This window comes from Neoarius graeffei, chromosome 26 (assembly GCF_027579695.1).
Source record: "Neoarius graeffei isolate fNeoGra1 chromosome 26, fNeoGra1.pri, whole genome shotgun sequence".
Lineage (NCBI taxonomy): Eukaryota > Metazoa > Chordata > Actinopteri > Siluriformes > Ariidae > Neoarius > Neoarius graeffei.
Window position 1 is genome coordinate 3946484 of NC_083594.1, and position 17539 is coordinate 3964022.

At 44.6% G+C, this 17539-nt stretch overlaps 3 protein-coding genes across 4 annotated transcripts in view; 1 reads left to right on the plus strand and 2 right to left on the minus strand.

Moving 5' to 3' along the window:
* The window catches only part of ccdc50b (coiled-coil domain containing 50b), a 45614-nt gene extending 34712 nt beyond the window's left edge, over nucleotides 1-10902 (minus strand). The window contains exons 1-2 of one of the 2 annotated variants that reach the window (XM_060910988.1): nucleotides 10841-10902; nucleotides 8942-9060 (exon numbers count right to left, since the gene is read on the minus strand). The gene's annotated coding sequence lies outside the window, so the exon portion shown is untranslated. Of the gene's footprint in view, nucleotides 1-8941; nucleotides 9095-10840 lie in introns of those variants that run through there. The other variant, XM_060910987.1, reaches the window with a different exon arrangement.
* On the plus strand, nucleotides 8783-10979 carry uts2b (urotensin 2, beta). Its single transcript, XM_060910995.1, has 4 exons — nucleotides 8783-8888; nucleotides 8967-9089; nucleotides 10726-10769; nucleotides 10869-10979. Exons 1-4 carry the CDS (start codon nucleotides 8783-8785, stop codon nucleotides 10977-10979), a joined length of 384 nt encoding a protein of 127 aa, XP_060766978.1.
* A 324-nt stretch (nucleotides 10980-11303) lies between these two features.
* per3 (period circadian clock 3) overlaps nucleotides 11304-17539 on the minus strand; it is a 34777-nt gene continuing 28541 nt past the window's right edge. The window contains exons 19-23 of the mRNA XM_060910381.1: nucleotides 15078-15799; nucleotides 14687-14879; nucleotides 14331-14511; nucleotides 13703-13853; nucleotides 11304-13589 (exon numbers count right to left, since the gene is read on the minus strand). Of these exons, the coding sequence (XP_060766364.1) occupies nucleotides 13455-13589; nucleotides 13703-13853; nucleotides 14331-14511; nucleotides 14687-14879; nucleotides 15078-15799 (1382 nt within the window). The 3' untranslated portion in view covers nucleotides 11304-13454. The remainder of the gene's footprint in view (nucleotides 13590-13702; nucleotides 13854-14330; nucleotides 14512-14686; nucleotides 14880-15077; nucleotides 15800-17539) is intronic.

Below are 17539 nucleotides of genomic sequence, written 5' to 3' on the forward strand. Positions count from 1 at the left end.
CGCCCTATTTAAGGAAGAGAGGGAGAGCAGGGCGGGCTCTCTCTCCTGACCAGAACACGTGTGTGTGGCATGTGTGTGTGTATATAAAGATATATGAATAAACGTGTAGAAGCTGAAAAGCTGATAATAAACGGTTTTGTGAACTCAGTTCTGGCCTGCCGTCCTTCTGTGCTCCACCCACCCACCCAAGTTGCTACAGTGGTGCCGAAACCCAGGATTTGGAGCGCCGAAGCAGAACAGCCCCATGGAGTCCTCCCCATTCGCTGAGCTGGTCCACGCCCTTGCCATGGCCCAGCAAAGCCAGCACCAGGCACTAGTCGCCCTCCGGAAGGATCAGGAACAGCGGTTCGAGGCCCTGGTGCTGGCTCAGCAGGAAGAGCGACAGGCGTTCCGGCACCTCCTCGCATCAGCGGGGTCCACCGCCACGGGGCTGTCCCCCTTCACCCTGACGAAGATTGGCCCACAGGACGACCCAGAGGCCTTCCTCATGTTCTTTGAGCAGGTGGCAGAGACCTTGGGGTGGCCGATGGAACAGCGCGCGGTGCTCCTCCTCCCCCTGCCAACGGGAGAGGCGCAGCTGGCTGCGCTACAGCTCCCCACCGACCGCCGGCTGGCCTACGCGGACCTTCGCCGGGCCGTTCTCCAGCGTGTGGGGTGCACCCCCGAACAATAACAGCAGCGCTTCCACGCTTTGCGCTTGGAGGAAGTTGGCCGGCCGTTCGTGTTCGGCCAGCAACTCCGGGACGCCTGTGGGCGGTGGTTGAGGGCCGACAACCACGACGCCGAGGGGATCATCGACCAGGTGGCACTGGAGCAGTTCATCGCGCGTCTACCAGCTGGAGCTTCAGAGTGGGTCCAGTGCCACCGACCGGCGTCGCTGGATCAGGCAATCGAGCTGGCGGAGTACCATTTGGCGGCTGTCCCGACGGCAGGACAGCAGACAACCTCTTCTCCCCTCTCCTCTCTCTCTCCCATGTCTCCTCCTCGCCCCGTTCCCCCACCGCGGAGGCGGGGGCCGGCCCCACCCCAGCCGGCCCACAGTGCCCTCCCGTTTCTCCCTTCTGTGTCTGTCTCTCCCCCCCTCAGGTGAGTGAGCCCCAGAGCAGAGAGGAAGCCCGGGCCGGTTTGCTGGCGCTGCGGGGAGTCGGGCCACCTCCAACAACAGTGCTCGGTTATGGAAGTGGGCGCGGTGGTTCGGATCCCCGACGCGCCAGGAGCCGCCCTCGATCGGGCCGGAGCGTATCGCATACCGGTGAGTATCCAAGGGGATACATATCAGGCGTTGGTGGATTCTGGTTGTAATCAGACCTCAATCCACCAAAGCCTGGTGCAAGACGAGGCATTGGGGGGAGCACAATTGGTGAAGGTGTTGTGTGTGCACGGGGATGTTCACAGCTACCCTTTAGTGTCAGTCCACATTTTTTTTCAAGGGGAAAAATTTTATAGTGAAGGCGGCGGTTAATCCTCGCCTTACCCACTCAATAATTTTGGGGACTGATTGGCCGGGATTTGGGGAATTAATGAGGCACCTAGTAAAGAGTGGGTCCTGCAGTAGTTTAATAAGGGGAGGTCCCGGTGTCGTGTTGGCGGGAGCAGCTGTCACAGAGCTGTCTACGTCAGCTCCGCGTCAGAGTGAGGAGCCGCCGACTCCTCCTCTCTCTATTGGGGAATCCCTGGCGGATTTCCCGTTAGAGCAGTCGCGAGACGAGACTCTGCGGCATGCGTTTGACCAAGTGAGAGTAATCGATGGTCAAACGCTCCCACCGAACGCCACCCCGTCCTTCCCCTACTTCGCGATTATGAAGGATAGATTATACCGAGTGACGCAGGACACTCAAACTAAAGAGCAAGTCACGCAGCTTTTGATTCTGAAAAGCCGCCAGGAATTGGTATTCCAGGCGGCTCACTTTAATCCCATGGCTGGACACTTAGGACAGGATAAAACACTAGCCCGAATAATGGCCCGATTCTATTGGCCGGGGATTCACGGCGATGTCCGTAGGTGGTATACGGCGTGCCGTGAATGCCAGTTAGTAAATCCAGCGGCCATTCCAAAAGCGCCTTTGCGCCCTCTACCGTTAATTGATACCCCGTTCGAAAGAATTGGGATGGATCTCGTCGGGCCATTAGATCAGTCAGCACGAGGGTACCACTTTATATTAGTTCTGGTGGACTATGCAACGCGATACCCGGAATCAGTGCCTCTTCACAATATCTCAGCACGCAGTATTGCGGAGGCACTCTTCCGCGTCATCTCCCGAGTTGGAATCCCGAAAGAGATTCTGACTGACCAAGGCACCGCGTTTATGTCACGTACACTAAAGGAACTGTATGGGTTATTAGGCATTAAGCCAATCCGCACCAGCGTGTATCACCCACAAATGGACGGTTTAGTTGAACTGTTCAATCGCACCCTCAAAAATATAATTAAAAATTTCCTAAAGTGAGGACGCACGTAATTGGGATAAGCGGCTCGAACCCTTGTTGTTTTCAGTGCGAGAGGTTCCCCAAGCCTCCACAGGGTTCTCCCCATTTGAATTGTTATATGGGCGTAAGCCGAGCGGCATTCTAGATGTGCTGCGGGAAAATTGGGAGGAGGGACCTTCACAAAGTAAAAATGAAATCCAATATGTTATTGACCTGCGCGCAAAACTCCACACACTCACCCACCTAACACAGGAGAATTTGCGGCAGGCCCAAGAACGACAAACCCGCCTGTACGACAAGGGTATGCGCCTCAGGGAGTTCGCACCGGGAGATAAAGTACTCGTACTGTTGCCCACATCGAGCTCCAAATTAGTCGCCAAGTGGCAAGGACCCTTTGAGGTCACACGGCGAGTCGGGGGCGTTGACTATGAGGTGAGGCGAACGGACAGGGGTGGGGCGTTACAAGTTTACCACTTCAACCTGCTCAAACTCTGGAACGAGGAGGTCCCTGTGGCGTTGGTGTCGGTGGTTCCGGAGAAGGCAGAGCTGGGGCCGGAGGTTCAAAAGGGAAAATTGGCATCGTGTACCTCTCCAGTCCCCTGTGGAGACCACCTCTCCCCGACCCAACTTGCGGAGGTTGCCCAGTTGCAGACCGAGTTTTCGGACATATTCTCACCCCTGCCCAGCCACACCAACCTCATAGAGCACCACATTGAGACACCCCCGGGGGTGGTAGTGCGTAGCCGCCCTTACAGGCTACCTGAACACAAGAAAAAAGTGGTTCGGGAAGAACTCGAGGCCATGCTCAAAATGGGCATCGTCAAGGAGTCCCACAGTGACTGGAGCAGCCCGGTGGTCTTGATACCCAAGGCCGACGGGTCGGTCCGGTTCTGTGTGGACTATAGAAAAGTCAACGCGGTGTCTAAATTCGATGCGTACCCAATGCCTCGTATTGAGTTGCTCGATCAACTAGGCACGGCTTGCTTTTACTCGACACTGGATTTAACAAAGGGTTATTGGCAGATCCCCTTGACTCCATTATCCCGAGAAAAAACGGCCTTTTCCACACCGTTCGGCTTACACCAGTTTGTCACACTTCCTTTTGGGCTGTTTGGGGCACCCGCTACGTTTCAGCGGCTGATGGATAGGGTCCTTCGCCCCCACACCACCTATGCGGCCGCCTATCTTGACGATATCATTGTCTATAGTAATGACTGGCTGAGGCACCTCCAACATCTGAGGGCCGTCCTTAGGTCGCTGAGGCGGGCGGGTCTCACAGCCAACCCGAAGAAGTGTGTGATTGGGCGGGTGGAAGTACGGTATCTGGGCTTCCACTTGGGCAACGGGCAGGTGCGTCCCCAAATTAACAAGACGGCGGCAATTACGGCCTGCCCGAGGCCCAAGACCAAAAAGGGGGTGAGACAGTTCCTGGGGCTGGCTGGCTATTATCGCAGGTTTATACCTAATTATTCGGATGTCACCAGCCCGCTGACTGATCTCACTAAAAAGGGGGCACCAGATCCGGTCCAGTGGACAGAGCAATGCCAGCGGGCTTTTTCTGAGGTAAAGGCTGCACTGTGTGGGGGGCCATTGTTACACTCCCCTGACTTTTCTCTCTCTTTTATATTGCAGACGGATGCGTCGGACAGAGGGCTGGGGGCTGTTTTGTCCCAGGAGGTGGAGGATCACCCAGTGCTGTATATAAGTCGGAAGCTGTCAGTGCGTGAGGGGCGCTACAGCACCATTGAGAAGGAGTGCCTGGCCATCAAGTGGGTGGTCCTCGCCCTCCATTACTACCTGCTGGGACGCCCTTTCACCCTCTGTTCAGACCACACGCCCCTCCAGTGGCTCCACTGCATGAAGGATGCCAACGCGTGGATCACCCGTTGGTATCTGGCACTCCAACCCTTTAACTTCAAGGTAGTCCACAGGCCGGGGCCGCAGATGGTCGTGGCGGACTTCCTCTCCCATCGGGGGGGGGGGGGGGGGAGTCGGCTGTGGGCCGGACGGCTGCCCGGCCTGAGTCGGGCGGTGGGGGTATGTGGCAGTGGGGGCGTGGTCAAGTGTCGGTCTGTGACCGGAGGGCAGAGTCGGGGAAGGTAAGTGGCAGAATCACTACACCTGATGTGAATTAACCTGGGTTTGTGTGTCTTCCCAGCAGCCGCGCCCTATTTAAGGAAGAGAGGGAGAGCAGAGCGGGCTCTCTCCCGACCAGAACACGTGTGTGTGTGTGTGTGTGTGTGTGTGTGTATAAAGATATATGAATAAACGTGTAGAAGCTGAAAAGCTGATAATAAACGGTTTTGTGAACTCCGTTCTGGCCTGCCGTCCTTCTGTGCTCCACCCACCCATCCAAGTTGCTACATTATTATTATTACCTCCGCCAAGAAGGTTATGTTTTCGGTAGCGTTGGTTTGTTGGTTGGTTTGTCTGTTAGCAACATTACGGAAAAAGTAATGAATGGATTGCTCTGAAATTTTTTCCAGAGGTGTGACTGGGCACAAGTAACAATCCATTAAATTTTGGCGGTGATCCAGATCACCTTCTGGAGTCCAGATTTTTTTTTAAAGGATTCTTGGCGGAGGTCTGCGCTCTCCGAGTGCTTTTCTAGTTTATTATTATTATTATTATTATTATTATTATCGTTTACTTTTATTCACAATCCATGAGAGTTCAAACTAAAAATTTCATTGTACAAGAAAGCTCGTGTAGCCTGTATGATCTTGAACTTTAACTTAAAAAAAAAAAAAAAAGTCAGTCATGTTTATATTGTAAACATTAATGCAAATATTTTCTGCAAAACAAATGGTGTTAAACACAAAAACATGGCGCATTATATTTCTTGTATACTTCATATATGATAGATTTTTTAAAAAATCATAAATAGTTGAGATAAATAATAAAGAAGTGTTTTAACTGACCCATGCCGCTGTCACAGCCGTCAGTGCAGCAAATACACACTTTATACATCATGTGGGAAATATTTACGTAACTATTTACTATATAAAAGTACAGCTGCTGTGTGCTCGTCCAAAAATAAAGCGAAATGGTGTCACTTCACTTTCATGCAGATTGTGAGACACAGATTCTGCATGCACAGTAAGACAGAGAGTGTGTGTGTGTGTGTGTGTGTGTGTGTGTGTGTGTGTGTGTGTGTGTGTGTGTGAGTGAGTGAGTGAGAGAGAGAGCTGAAGAGCTGCTATTTATGCCTCCTGTTTGATGCCTTCTACATTGACAGGATATAAATTCCCATTTACAGCGCCCGTCTGCAGATATTAAAGTGACCAAAGGTTGTGAATCATTTAAACCTTTGGTCAGGGTCGCAGATTTAAAAGTGACAAGTGACCGAGCCGAAGTGATCCAGCAGTACCGAGATGAGACGCAGCGTAGAGTACAGAGTTATTCTGGTTATGGATGGACGTTCTGCTTCTTTAAAAAAAAAAAGTCCATAAAACCTCAGATTTTGGAATTAAAGCAAGAAGTTTAAAGGATGGTCAGAGTTGAGACTGAGGACTGGCGGGACATCCAGGGTGTGTGTTCAGTATTCCCAGGATAAAGCAGATCAATTGGAGATGAATGAATGAATGAATGAATGAGTTGGATTTAGCACTATAATTAAAAATATAATTATTTTTAGCATTCTTTAGATAATACGAATGAATTTAAAATAACATTAAAATTATTAATTATTAAAAATTAACAATACTAATTAATTTACAATAATTAATTTTAGCATTATTTAGATGATCTAATCCAGGAAAAAAAAAAAAAGATGGATCAGATATCGGACAAAACAAATCGTATATGGGATCTGTAACAAAAGGTGAAGATTGAAATGAGATCTGGAAAAGAATTGTATTTTTAATAACTGGAAATGTTTACATATAAATATACTTTTCCCCCTTTTCTTTGGATTGATCTAATTATATTTATACTTTATTATATTTACAATGCACTGTAAGTGATTTTCGAAATGATGTGAAAGGAGTTTAACTGTAAAGCGTTGCAGTTAAAAACAAAGCTCAGTAGTGTTTGAAGAAAACCGTCTTAAATGAAGCTCAGTATTTGTTGATGTTCATGGTTTCAAGATCAGTATCAAAAAAGAAAGTTTTCTTTTTTACTTTTTCTCTTCTCATACCTCGATACCCATCTGATATGGGGATACAGCATAAATATCTGATATTTATTCTATCCACATTCACTAAATATGAACAATCGTGCGCTCTGATTGGCTACTCTACGACTAGGATATCAGCTCATATACGGTACTGTGAGTAGAGTAAAACAAAATGGCGGAGCGTGTTGCTGAACCAACCGAGGATGAAATAAAAACTGAACTCGAAACCCCCCCCCCCCCCCAAAAAAAAAGCAAGCACCAAAACATGGAATCAAAGTATTTGATGGTAAGAACGTATCTTTTTTTTCCCCCAAGGATTATTATTATCATCACATTTTTCACAAATTGCTCCTGTCATTTCACCGGTTTGTTTACTTTCTTCATCTTTAAGCATTAAAATTTGTTGATTTTTTTTTTTTAGACTGGTTCAAAAGCTCAAAGAAGATTGAAAATTACAGAACTGAAATGTCCAAGGAAGAATTAAATAAATAAATGTCTAAAGCTATTCTATACCGCGGCATGACAGCAAGACGGCACTTTCTACAAAAAAAACACAAGTCAATTTGTGCAGCCATCGATAGGATTTTAAGAAGTCTGCCTAAGCGGAAATGATTTTGTCGGACGTTTTGTATAAAGTTTTTATTTATTGAATTTGCGAAAAATAAAAATGCTCCGTTTCTCAAAATCCAGTGAATGTAACTAGAATAAAAGAGTTATTCCACTCAATCTCGTCATATATGGTTTATAGCTGACTCAGTGCTACGCGCCTCATCGGCCATCAGCTCATGTACGACTCGATTTCATGGAATAACTGTTATATATCTATAGTAACGCATCAAGTACAAATGGAATAAAAATCAATCCTAACAAAAGAAAAAATAACCTATCCTCTTAATATGTAAACATTTCTAATTCTTTTCCAAAAAGCCAATTTGCCAATTTTAACAGGATCCAATACTCAGGCCAAAGTTCTGTGCTGGTATCAACCCAATACTGATACTGTATCGGATCGGTGTCGCCTGTAAATATTACTGATCGCGAGCCTGTTATGAAGACTTTATACTTCCAAATGTATATAATCAAAAAAGGTACGAACCTGCACCTTAACATGTCACTGGGTTGGTACCTGTACTACCTTACAATAGAATAAAAGGTTGTACAGTTGACCTTTATCTGTAGTTTACCTTTAAATCTTTACCTTAAAAGGACATTTGTATCTTTTTGAAAATCTCTTTTTAAGGGTCCAGCACATTACCAGGTGAAACGCAAACATTAAAAAGGTACAAAAGGTGACAAGTTAGGGTAGAGTTTAGTCATCGGTTTTTTTCTTAGAGCGTATCTAGAACTGTAAAACAAAAGGAAAAATGTTTTAATATACATTTTCATATCAGAAAGTAGAACTTTTTTATGAAGAAGTTAAGAACAGTTAATTAAGAGATGCATAATTAACAGAGGAAGGAAAGCTTTTTTACAGTAAATACAAGCTTGGCTTCGAGAGTAAACAACTCATCTGCATTATGTTACAGCATCAGGGTCTGGCTAGTTATTTTAACCAGACACTAAATATATAACTTTTTAATCCGACATACTGTGAGTGCTCGAGCTCCAGAGCACTCAGGGTGTTGGGAGATTTCACAGGAACACTAAGGGTTCATTTAGGTGTACGTTCGGTGCAAGATCTATGATGAACAGAAAAGGCCACAGAGGTAGCTCTTATGTAGTAGCTCCTTCATTCTCGTTAAGAATATGAAACTTTCTCTCATCGCTGTTCCTGACCTTCTGAGGCGTCAGAGCTCGCCGAATGACACGGTTGATCAAGTGCTGCCACCATTACAACCAATAAACCGATCCTGCCTCTTAAGGAAATTAATTAAGTGGGCAACCTGCCGACCCACAACCTCTCTCATTCCTGATACACAGCGCACGCATTCACACCTGAGCTCAGCGGATTTATGACCCAAGCTGAACGCCCTGACACTCAGCGGCCCGGTTCTGACTCGTACAGCGACGCACACGCCCCACTTTTATTACTCTATTCACTCTGGATTTACAGCGTACACCAGGATCCAGCAGTGACACATGATGAAATTTAAAAAAAAAAAAAGTGACAGAGAGGGAGGGAGAGGTGATGTTAGGGATGGACAGGTGATCTGGCATCTCGTGGAGTGTATATATTTATATAAGGCCTTGCGTTTATTAGTGGAGAAAGACAGAGAGTGTGTATCATCAGCTGAAGTGATGCTGTGTAAAGCGGTCCTGTCCTGCGCTCTGTTCCTCACAGCTCTGGAGCCTCTTCTCGGACACCCCCTCACACACTTGGCTGGCATGTCCTACACAGGGCCTGGTGAGTCCAACACACACACACTCAACTGATACACTGATGGTGTTGCTCTGTACCTAATAAATTGAACGGTTGTCTCAGGATCAGAAGAAGAGCAGGCGGTGAATCCAGACGAGATGTCTTTCTCCGAGCAGGCGTTTCTGTCACAGGGGTCTGCTGGAATCGGCTTCCCTTCCTTCCTCACAGGAGACAACAGCAGAGAAGGTGAGTTGCTATTACCAGTGTTATAACAGCGCTATTACTCCATTATAAGTCGTCATGTTTAAGTTGACTGTTTGCACTTGCTTGGACGTTTACACAAACTCTACATTGTCCTCAATCTGTGTTATTCTACATGTACAGAGCATCAGGAAACTAAAATCGGTTTAGAGCTTTTTAAGATTGCCTGCTATGAACAACACACAAGACCTCAATTGTATGTAAATGCAATCAAATTCAGATCAGTGTATTAACACCCACAGGGTCTGGCTTAAATATTCCTCAAAAGATTCCTGTCCATCTCCATCTCCTTTCCATTCAATCTCTTCATGAATTATTAACTCGCTTTATAGTGTTACTATACCCAAAAGGTGAAAAAAAATGTTTTACACACTTTCATCTACACACACACACACACACACACACACACACACACTTGGAGTTTGCATTTATAGCAATTTCTCAGAACAGAACAAATGTTATAAAGTCTCCTGACTCATCGTTCCAAAATAATAGCAAGAATCAGAAAGATGTTAAACGATTAAAAATCAGTATGAACGTCGACTTCTTCAAAATGACCTATAATACAGCAGACAGGATTCATGGGAAATAAATAATTTTAATAAATAATGTCAGACATCGTCAGTCGATCCTTGTATACAGGGCACCTCCTGATGTCTATGGCCAACTATTTTATTAATTATTAGCTCATCCGGCCGACAAGTGATGAGTTTACCCCATCATGTGTTGTCCTTCGTCCCTATTTCACAAAAATTGCTTCTTCTCTCAATTCTTCACTGATTTTTATTCTTTTTTGAAGGAAGGTGGGTCTGCCTGGGGTGCATATAACTTCTACCCAGATTTGCTTAATTACAATTATTATGAAGTTATGGATTAATTAAGCTTTAATGAGCAGTTCAACAAAAATCGCTTCTTCTCGGTCAACTCCTCGCCGTTTTGGATTCTTTCTGGTAAATAGGTCGGTATTCCTAGGGTGGATATCGCGTCTATATAGAGCTTGTTTATAGTGTATATAGCTTACAACTTTTATTGCGCAAGGTGGCCCACTTTAGATCGTTCCTTCTGGACTAGACGGGGCCGGAGTGAGCTACGCCGTCACTGACTGTCTCATTCGATTTTTTTAAAAATGTTGCATACAAAATGCAGAGTTAAAAAAACAAAAACAACTTCTTAACTTGCATTTATCGTAGTGGCTGGTAAAGAAGATAAGAAAATCAAATATTCTTGACGTTCACAATGAACATGCACCAATATTTCTGTTTCTAGTTACTTGATTGGATGATTAACAATACAATTATTGAGTAATTTATGAAACATTAAACATGTGTAAATGGAATTAATTAAGGAGAAATAAAAGGAAGGAAAGGAAGACGGTTTTTACTGTGAGATTTTTTTTTCTGTTAATTTTGGGTAACTATCTGATCATGTAAATAATACCCAGCATAACAGCGCCACCTATCTGGTGCTTCATGTTACGCTGATGATAAATCAGAAACAATTCAGAATGACATTTACAAATCACTTCTAAATGAAACTGTTTGAGGAAAGATTGTTTGAGGTCTGTTTCACTGATCTGCTGTTTCTGTGCATCACAGTAACATAACGCTCTTTTTTCCTACAGCTCTCAGAACAGCCAGCTTTGTTCCTAGCCAAGTGGTGAAAGAGGTACATAAAATTTTGAAACATGATTTTGACAAGTGATAAATCGGCATTAAATAAATAAAACCTGATCTTACATTTTTCTGATCTCGTCTTGTCGTCCAGGCGCTGATAGAAAAGCCGTGGTTGAACCCACTTGGACATTTCCTGGGTGCCAGGAAACAGTACCAGAAGCGTGGGGGAAACTCTGAGTGCTTCTGGAAATACTGTGTCTGAAAACAAACACACACACACACCACACACACACACACACCACACACACACGCTGCACATGCATACTTATAGCCTGTCACTTGTGCTTTTACAATGACCTAGAAAAGACTGTGTGATGTTTAAGTAGATAGAAGTTGCATCACATGCAACTTTATTTTGTACATTTACCTTTGGCACAGGTGTAAATACAGTAAATAGTGTGTATAACAATATAAATAAATTTATGTTTCAAAAATGGTTGTACTGTATACTCCTTCCTTCTTTCTTTGTAATGTATTAAATATTAATAAATGTCACTGTGGTGAAGTGATTTGCAGGACGACGACATGTTTGAAGTAACTGTAGATTTTAATTTATAATTCATTTCAAATTCAGAGGTCACAAAACTCTTCCCTGAATTCAAGACAAAACTTTTCTTTTTTCTTTCCTTCTTGCAAAAATACATAGCATGTTATGTACATCCATACAGTGTGGCAAAACCTGTACAAAATACCCTGTTTTTCTGTCCACAAGAATGTAAAAAAAAAAAAAAAAAAAAAAAAAAAACACCACCACCATTTTGTGCTTAACAGTGTACATCCTTCAAAGCGCTGAGCTGACCCGCCCTTCCCATCCTGATTTCACACCTTCAACACCACGAGCAACAAATCATGACAACTTCTCACACGTCCTTAACCACGCTGATGGATTTTTATGGATTGGCTGCAATTAATTTAAATTAAATTGAGCAATTAAAGCAATTAAAGTGCTGAATTTAAATCCCACTTGGGTCACACGTCATCTGTACATGACATCTCAATAATTTTCTCACTAATGTGGGAAATACTTAAATTACTTAACGAAAGCCACGAGTTCAGAAAAAAAAAAAACCTGGTGGTGGAAAAATTGATGGTAAAATCTCCCCAGTTATATAAATCATTCTTCTAGAACCTTCCCCCCCCCCCCAACAAGGAGAAACTATATGATTTTGAAATGTTAAGAGAATAAGCATCACTTTGAGCACTCTCCCTACCAGCTCTTTTGGGAATTTAAAAAAAATTAAATTAAAAAAAAAAAAAACCTAAGCTTGGGATTAAATTATAAAGCAAGTGCAATATACATATCTAAACTATAAAAAAAGATTAATGTATTATATATTTATTCTATCCACATTCGATGGATATGAGCAATTGCACACTGATTGGCTACTCTACTACTAGGATATCAGCTCATATACCGTGAGTAGAGAAAAACAAAATGGTGGAGCGTGTTGCTGAACCAACAGAGGACGAATTAAAGTATTTCATGGTAAGCACTTTTTTTTTTCAGTAATAATAATTATCATCACATTTTCCCCAACCTGCTCCTGTTATTTCACCGGTTTGTTTATATTCTAAGTGGAAATGATTTTGTCAGACATTTTGTATAAAGTTTTTATTTATTGGATTTGTAAAAAATAAAAATGCTCCGTTTCTCAAAATCCAGTGAATGTGGACAGAATAAAACAGTTATTCCACTCAATCTTGTCGTACATGGCTTATAGACAACTTGGTGCTACGCGCCTTGTCAACTATCAGCTCATGTACGACTCGATTTAGTGGAATAACTGTTAATTGTATATCATCTAAAAAAATACAAATAAAATCACTATATTCATAAATTAAAAAAAAACAAAACAGTACTGATTCTCAATGTGAGCAAATGCACCTTCAGGAAGAAAGAATTGCTCATTCCTTAATTTGAACTTTTTCCTATAACCAGTAATGTGTTTCCTGTAATGTGATAGAACAAAAGGCATTTGGATTTGGGTTAATAATGACTAAACGCAGAACCAAAAAGCCGCGGCTGTGCAAAAGGATCCGAGCCAAGACAAATTCTCCCAACTACCACAGCAGCAAGAAAGCGTATACAAGTGCATGACTGGCGCATTTTAAGGGCAAAACGCTCAGGACGTCGTGCACATACCGTAGTTTGGAATCAAGACACCAGACAAATTTATAGAAATTTAATCAGGGCTTAAAGCATCGATATACAGTACAACTGGACTTTGGGAGACAAGGTACTCATTTTGTTCAATTCAATGAGAACGGCCATGACGACGAGCAAAATCGTCATGAAAGACATACTGGTCAACGCCGACCGACGCACGTCAGGCTCGCGCGCGTCTTCGTATAAAACACAGTGAAACCCAAACTAGAACTGTAACTTTACAAAAATAAGAATAGAAAAAATTAATACTGATATAAATTACAGTTTTGCTAACAAAGCGTCAAAGATTCACAGTTATATGGTTCCAACAAATGAAGGTCAGTCTCTCCTGATGGTTCGAGTAGGTCCGACATATCGTCTCGTCACGTCACGTCACGTCCAATTATGACACCGTGACCAACTCCACCCTCCTTACCGAGTGTGCAGACATGATTGGGTGATGCGTAATGATGGTCTGGCTCAGTGAAAAGGGGACGGGACTTTTAACCTGAAGTGCTCGGAAAAGCGGCTTCAGGTGTCAGAGGCGGGGCTGACGTCCTCCTGAGGGCAATCCTGAGAGGTTGAGCTGTCTGGAATGGGCAGGCTGGGAGAGTGGGCCACCGTGTCACTTCCTTCCAGAGCAGTGGGGTTACAGCTCATGCATCCCTGAAAAACACACAAGAATACCGAAATGTTTATTTGCTCTATGAAAAGAACCTGTTTAATCAAAACCCCCTGAAGTAATGCATAAACACGTCCATGTTTACGGAGCTGCTTACTTGTGTGTTTATCTCCTTGGGTACACTGTGATGCTGGATCCAGGAATGTACCTCGGCCAGCTCCTCCTTCTGCTCCTGAGTGAACCACGGCTGCATGGGCTGCAGGAGGAGCAGCTTCTCTCGGTCCTCCTTCAGAACCTGTGCCTGGTCCCTGTACACGGATACAGACACATAAAATGACACCCATGGTCACACAAACAGTTACATACGCCTGCTAACACACAGGCACACACGCTTTTTGTCTGCATAAGCCAAATAGTGAGATTCGAGTTCCAATTTAGAGAGTCAGAACAGGAAGGTGCTCAGTGAGCTTCAGCTCTCGGTCAGTCTACTTCTCCATCCACAAACTGTGCTACAGTACGTGTGTTACGTCATCTCAGCCAGCTGATTAGTGGTGATCTCACTGTAAACTGTCACCTGGATTCACCTACCTCAGGGGAAACAGGGTGGACAGTGCAATGAGACAGACAACTACCCTGGAGAGAACTACACCGGCGAGTGTGACTGGCCGCACTAAACTCTTTCCCCTGTGGACAGAGATGACCCAGACAGTAACATTCCTCCCGTGTTCTCACAGGAGTGACAGGGTGCTGCAACTGACGGGGACACACCCTTCGGGCTCAGGTACCTGGGATGGATCTGATAGGTCATCATGACCGGCTCTGGTGTGTGCTGGATCATGGTCCACAGCGAGTCCTCCACACACTTGTTGAAGCTGGAGCGCTCTGGTGCATCCTGGCTCTTCCTGGCCTTACAGGACGTGTCTGACGAGTCATTGCTGGCGAAGTACTTGCTGCTGTTGCTGCTGCCTGTTGGAGCACAAGATGTGGGTTAACAAGCACAACAGCAGCATGAAGCTGGAATAAAATCAACAGCTGTCGTGGCTCCATTTCAGTGTTTTCTCCTAAGCCACACCCCCAAATCACTAAGTGCAGGAGGAGCTTTTCAAATTGACAATCAAGATACAGTGATTTCATTCTGTACCTGTGCGGCTGGTGGAGGTACCATTGGATCCCAGGCCTGAACCCGAACCCAGAGAACCCCCAGATTCTCCAGATCCACTTCCCGAGGCATTGGACCCAGTTCCGGAGCGAGCATCCTCTTGCAGCAGCAGATCCAGCAGGACGCTGGAGGTGGACTGAGCATCCTGATTACCCAAATCGCTGGGAGCATCCTCCTTTAAAAGTAATAACACACAGCAGAGTTACAACCTGTCAAATTCCTGATCATTAACTATGGTTTTCTAGCACAAACATAGTTTTTTGGTTACTAGTTTTACTACCACTAACATAAATAAGTAATACAGAACTTTGGCATCAACCATCACAATCGCACCATCCCTAACAGGTTCCCCCCCCCCAGAGAGTTTAATCACCTTGTCATGCTGCTCGTGCAGGCTTTCAGCTCGGCCTGTGTTTCCCTGCGGGGTGTTCGGTTTGGGCAGCTCCTCCTGCAGCAGGTTGAGCTGTAGTGGACTGCTGGACCTGGAACTGGAAAACAGTACTGTGGGCTGAGCGCCATCCACATCCTCTTCCGGCCATGGAGATGAGATTAGTGAAGATGGCAATGCTCCAGTGGTTGAGGGCATTGAGCTGGGACCAGCCTGAACAGGTGGATTGTCCATCGGGGAAATGTAGGAAGGATGGGGAAATGGAGGAGGTGGAGGCACTAATCCAGGTGTAGGTATGCCTGGTACACCTGGCACTGCCTGGGGATAGATGGTGTAGTTGACAGGGTAGGGCATGATGATGGTCATGACAGGAGACATGAAAGGATTCGTGACCTGCATGATCGGCTGCGTCTGTTCGGGTTGCGCCACCGTAGGAACGGCATGTGGCTGCATGGCACTGAATTGAGGTGGGATGGGGTAGTAAGGGGGCTGAACAGGCAACAGCAAGGGAGAGAAGAAATTGGGTTTGTGTTGGGAAGATTCGGATGAGGAGTTATTGGGAGCAGAGGAGTTTAGTGGGACGAAGTGTCCAGGCCGTGAGCCGTCACTGTCAGACGAGACCTGAGGCTTTGCACGCTTGTGTCTGGGTTTGCCTGAGTGGGATCTGTTCCAATCTCCTGTGCTCAGGGGCCTTGTGGCATAATTACCTACCAGAGAAAGAGACACATCAGTGTGGAGTTAGTGTGAAGTAAATAGTAGTAAGTATATATTACTTGCTACCGTAAGCTAGCTTAGTGGTTAGCGTGTCCACCTCTCGATCAGGAGATACCAAGAGATCAGTTCTACTCGTGGTCGGGTCATACCAAAGACCATCATAAACATGGTACCTACTGCCGTCTGGTAAGGCACACTGCAATACAGACGCGAGCAGGGAGTCAAACTCGTGATTACCAGAGGACATGCTGCCCCCCCCGTAACCCTAGCTGTATAGGCGAGAGGCCAAGGGCTACGGAAACAGAGATCGGCACTGACCAATGCACCTTAAGGGCCTGGCCAGGTTAGTACTGGGACGGGAGACTGCCAGGGAAGACCAAGGCATGGTGCAGGAAGGACTTTAGATATATTGCTTGTCTAGCAAGATAAATGCTAGCTGAGCCATCACAATCTTTGTCCAGTTTAACTGAGCATTACTGAAAAGCTAAACGTTAAATCTAGCTTTTAAAATAAATTATTCTTTGGAATAATTTTGCTGAGTGATTTTTTGATATTTAACATAATACAACCACATTTCCAAAAAAGTTGGGATGCTGTGTAAACTGTAAATAAAAACAGAATGCAATAATTTGCATATGCTGTGTAAAAGAGTCTGGGTGCTAAACTGGCCCGCCTGCAGTCCAGACTTGTTTCCCATTTAAAACATTTGGTGCATTATGAAGCGCAAAATAAGACAAAGGAGACCCCGAACTGTTGAGCAACTGAAATTGTATATCAGGAAAGAAGGGGACAACATTTCTCTTTCAAAACTACAGCAGCTGGTCTCCTCAGTTCCCAAACGTTTACAGAGTGGTGTTAAAAGAGAGGTGATGCAACACAGTGGTAAACTTGCTCCTGTCCCAACTTTTTTGAAATGTGTTGCTGACATCAAATTCAAAATGAGCATATATTTTTCAAAAAACAATACAATTTCTCAGTTTCAACATTTGATATGTTGCCTTTGTACTGTTTTCAATTAAATATATGGTTTTCATGATTTGCAAATCTTTATATTCTGTTTTTATTCATGTTTCATACAGCATCCAAACTTTTTTGGAATTGGGGTTGTACATGTTGCATCTCTAGTCATAGTTACTTAATTAGGAAACTAACTGCCTTCAATTTTTGACTTACAGATTCAGTAACATTCTATAACAGTGATTCTCAAACTGTGGTACGCGTACTACTAGTGGTACGCGGGCTCCATTCTAGTGGTACGCCAAAGAATCACTTAATTAAATATAAATAAATTTTAAGAAATAAAATAAAATAAAATAAAACGTGAAATACTATCCATAATATCCGAATGGATGAAAATATCAACAGATGACAAGGAAATGAAAGGAGATACAAATTAAGTTAATAATTTTAAAAAGTTTGCAAGTGCTTCTGGGCAGCCATACGTAGTGTACGTACGCATTCCCGCCGGTTCCGCTGACAGACGCTTATCCGCCATTGGTAGACTAGGCTGTGATGGGAAAAGGTGGAGGTGGCTTTGCTAATTATGACGAGTATGACAAAATTACTGTCGTGGCTTAAATCCGCGAATGGGAGCGTGGATCAGGAGAGAGGGAGAACTGAAGAGGACGTGTGTGAGCCGAGCGCAGATGCTAACGACAGTGGCAAAACCAGCCCCAGAACTGCTAGCAAACGGCAGAAACCAGTGAGGAGGAAGTATGACGAAAAATACATAA

Coding starts and splice junctions, on each gene's coding strand:
- uts2b (XM_060910995.1), top strand. CDS start 8,783: ATGCTGTGTAAAGCGGTCCTGTCCTGCGCTCTGTTCCTCACAGCTCTG. Junction 9,090..10,725: donor AGGAGACAACAGCAGAGAAG/GTGAGTTGCTAT, acceptor TTTTTCCTACAG/CTCTCAGAACAGCCAGCTTT. Junction 10,770..10,868: donor CTAGCCAAGTGGTGAAAGAG/GTACATAAAATT, acceptor CTTGTCGTCCAG/GCGCTGATAGAAAAGCCGTG.